This window comes from Octodon degus, unplaced genomic scaffold, assembly GCF_000260255.1.
Source record: "Octodon degus isolate 3935 unplaced genomic scaffold, OctDeg1.0 scaffold00055, whole genome shotgun sequence".
NCBI classification, from domain to species: domain Eukaryota; kingdom Metazoa; phylum Chordata; class Mammalia; order Rodentia; family Octodontidae; genus Octodon; species Octodon degus.
In genome coordinates, this window is record NW_004524631.1 from 5,881,471 (window position 1) to 5,885,078 (window position 3,608).

The 3,608-nt window shown below is 40.8% G+C and overlaps 1 protein-coding gene across 1 annotated transcript in view; it reads left to right on the forward strand.

Moving 5' to 3' along the window:
- The window catches only part of LOC101584940 (46 kDa FK506-binding nuclear protein-like), a 50,823-nt gene extending 47,851 nt beyond the window's left edge, over positions 1 to 2,972 (forward strand). Inside the window, exon 2 of the mRNA XM_023717808.1 lies at positions 2,882 to 2,972. Coding sequence (XP_023573576.1) covers positions 2,882 to 2,972 — 91 coding nt within the window. The remainder of the gene's footprint in view (positions 1 to 2,881) is intronic.
- The last annotated feature ends 636 nt before the right edge of the window (positions 2,973 to 3,608 follow it).

The window sequence follows — 3,608 nt, forward strand, 5'->3', positions numbered from 1 at the left end:
GGCCCCAAGTTTATTTCTCACTCAGGCTACATGTTGATTGTAGGTCGGCTGCAGCTCTGTCCCATGAGGTCTTTGTCTTGGGACTCATCCAAAAGCTGCAGTCTCAAGCCAGGCAACTGATCTTGGGGAGAAGAGAAGAGAGGGGAGTCGTGTGCTGGGTTTAAGATTTTCACTCACAGCACCCTAATCATATTTTATTAACTAACACTCCAACGTCAACACAGTAGAGTGAACAGAAAATTAAATGATAATATATTGAGTAATAACACAGTTTGCTACAAACACCAACTCTGTGCTTTAGCAAATTACTATGAGAATAATAATGTGGACTTAAAGATGTAATAGGATGATTAAATAAAATATGGATTAAAAACTGAAAATATAGCAGAAACTAATATATCAGTCACTTCCCTCTTACCCTTTAAATTCTAGACTTATCAAAGAAATTCTCATTCCTTTGGAACTAGCCATTTTGATAATCTAGTATGCAGATGAGCCAGTGTTAATTACCTCTCTGGGGAAATCCTTGCGCTTTAATAATGCCTTTACATATTGCTTTAACCTAAATTTTTAATTACTAGAAATTTCAAACACAAGAAGGTGTTGCTCTATTTGACTACCTGCCTCCCTACACCACTGGCCCTTGAAAGTTTCTGTTCTGTACACATAAGCTTTCCTTAGACTTCACTCCTAGGCCAGGCTCTGGAGCTATCCCTCTCTTACTGGAGACTGCACAACCCCAGGACAGACACTTGCATGAATCAGTATCATGACAACCCTGAAAATAGTTTCATGTGACCTTTTCCTGCGGTTCCCAGAGATTCCGGTGCCTGAGTCCTTGTCTTGGTTCTTGAGCAGCCTTAGTGACCTTGAAAGCCTGACTTGCTGCCACATTGGTCCCCATCTTCTAGAAGCCAGAGGCCAGCTGTTGACTCTAAGGCTGGATTTCTTACCTTCTAGTCTTCTTATGTAAATGGAACAAAGCCACAATTTTCCCCCTGCCAGGACTTTCACCTTTTCTCCCCTGTGAGCCCTCTCATGTGCAAGTCAGCTGCTGTATTCAGTGGACCCAAACTCTGTAGTAGCTCCAACATGGTAGTTTATTTCTTGCATAACAATTCAAAGGAGATGTTCTTGGGGGCCAGGGAAATGGCTTGGTGGAATAAGTTCTTCCCTGGCAAGTGCAAGGCCCTGAGTTCAAACCCCGGTTCCACCAAAAACAAACAAAAAGAAAGGAGATGGATGTTCTTGTTTAGCTAGAAGCTTTTCTCTGTGACCCAGGAATTTTATTGTTGTTGTTTTTTTCTACCATACAGGCTTTTCTATCATTTTCTAGGTGTACCTCATCATCTGCAACCAACCATTAGAAGAAGACATGCCTTGAAGCGGCACGTGGATGGCTTAAATGCTGTGAACTGAAAGTGTCCCATGTTTCTTCTCACGGTCTTCTAGTGAAACCCAGTGAAGTGAGCACACTGTCAGGTAACGGGGGCTGAAAATTGTGCTCCCTGGGTCAGAAGCTATTCCCAAGACATGTCTCTGTGTGGAAGAAGAAGCACAAATTTTGATCAGCATCTATCTACAACTAACATATCACCTAGGACCAAGTGATGGAAAGAAAGTTTCAAGAGAATTACTGGTAGGGGTGGAGCCTGCCTCCTAGTGAGGAGCAGAATGTAGTGACAAAGATCTTAGACCATCTTAACGTAGATAGGGTTGAAAAGATAATCCTCAAAAATAAGACCATTATAGTCCACTGAGCTGAATCTCCTCAGTATATTATTAAACTTATTTCTGAATCATTACCCATTTGCATTTGCCTGATTAGTACCAGAGACTAGCATTTGATTCTCACCTACATTCTAAAGAAAAGCTGACAGAGCAAGAAGTAATTATAATATATCAAGTCATATATGAAGATATTTGTTGAGATATACTCATCCCAGACTTCTATGGCTCTCAGAAGGTGTGAAACACACCCCAAGGGAAAAGACACAAGGATGCCTGAGCCACCATGAACCAGCTTTAAAACATAATTTCTCTTTTAGAGAGGGCCTATGTGCCAAGGTTGAGGTGGGTAACAGACAAAATTTGGCACCATCCTCCAGGAAACCTTGAGTACACCTGTGCAGTGCCACTCCATCACCAGAGGCCACCAGCGTCACCAGGAGAGGTCCAAACCAATCTTGGCCTGGGAGGGCTCCCTACCACACACAAGATGCTTCAGGCCCCATCTCTGTTTCCTGTCTCTTCCATCCCACCAGATGAGATCCTTGAGAGGAGGAAAGAGCAGATGTGTGCATCTTGTCTCCTCAGTTTTTAGAACCTGAATGGTCACCGTTTGCACCTGTGCTGCAGAGAGAAGAAAGAATGAGTTTTAATAGACTCTGAAATTGAACTGAGTCTTAATTAGCAAAAGTGACAAGTTATCAGCTAAATATGCAGTTAAGAAACAGGAAATGGAGGATTTATCAGAACAGAGGTCAAAGTGGTAATTGGAAAAAAATAGGACCGTTATACTCCACTGAGCTGAATCTCCTCAGCATATTGTTAAACCTATTTCTGAATCATTACCTGTTTGCATTTGCCTGATTAAGACCAACTTTCTAATTTCAGGGGTGGAGTTAAAAGCTGGCTCTGTTTCCTTTAACCAGTGAGCATTAATTCAGGAAATATGAGTTGGGAAACATAAGTAAAACAACTCAGTTATAATTCTGCCTTCCAATCTCCCTTGTTCCAAAAGTGTCCCAAAAGATTGTGTCTCTCAGCCAAAAGAAGAGTTAAGTTTTTTTTTCTCTCAAACCAAGCTTTTCCAGATGATGAAGAGCCAATAGAGTGGCTCTAGCTGTCTATGATTTCCTAATATGACTCTTCCCTTCAGGGCAGGACAGCAAAGGAACAAACCTCAGAAGGTATATTACAGCACCGCGGACCAGCATGTCCCATCTACTCAGATTGTCCTGCAGAGATAGCCCTGAATCCTAGCAAGAAAAATGAAAGCATTTCTTCACTAATTCAGTCAGTCAGCAGAAGCCAAGCACCACAGTGTGTCAGGCACTGTTCTGCTTCACTGTTGGAAGACCTCAGGGAAAAAACAGAAAAATCTTCACTCTCACTCAGCTTGTTCTGTGGTGGAAAGAGAGAGATAATAAGCAATGGAAATATGTATATGAATATATTGGAGAAAAGTGAGAGAGAAGGCTGTGAAGCTTTCATGAGAAAAAATATTCCAGATAGAGACCTTGAGGGAGGAGCTCACTTGATTCTTTCTTTTTTCTTTCTTTCTTTCTTTCTTTCTTTCTTTCTTTCTTTCTTTCTTCTTTCTTTCTTCTTTCTTTCTTCTTTCTTTCCTCTTTCTTTGCTTTGAAGGGTGCTATGACAGCACAACTAAAGACATTCATTGAAAAGGACTCCAGAAATGCTTTAGAAAGTATGACATATGATGGGTCAACTATGTTGCAAGCAAGAAAGAAATTTTTTTGAAGGAGACAAATAGCAATGTGTCTTTCACAGTAATAAATTTTTAAAACTTAAATATTCACTCTATTTTTATCACACCTTGTACATACTATCATCCTGTCTAAATAGGATTTAAACAGGGACACAGT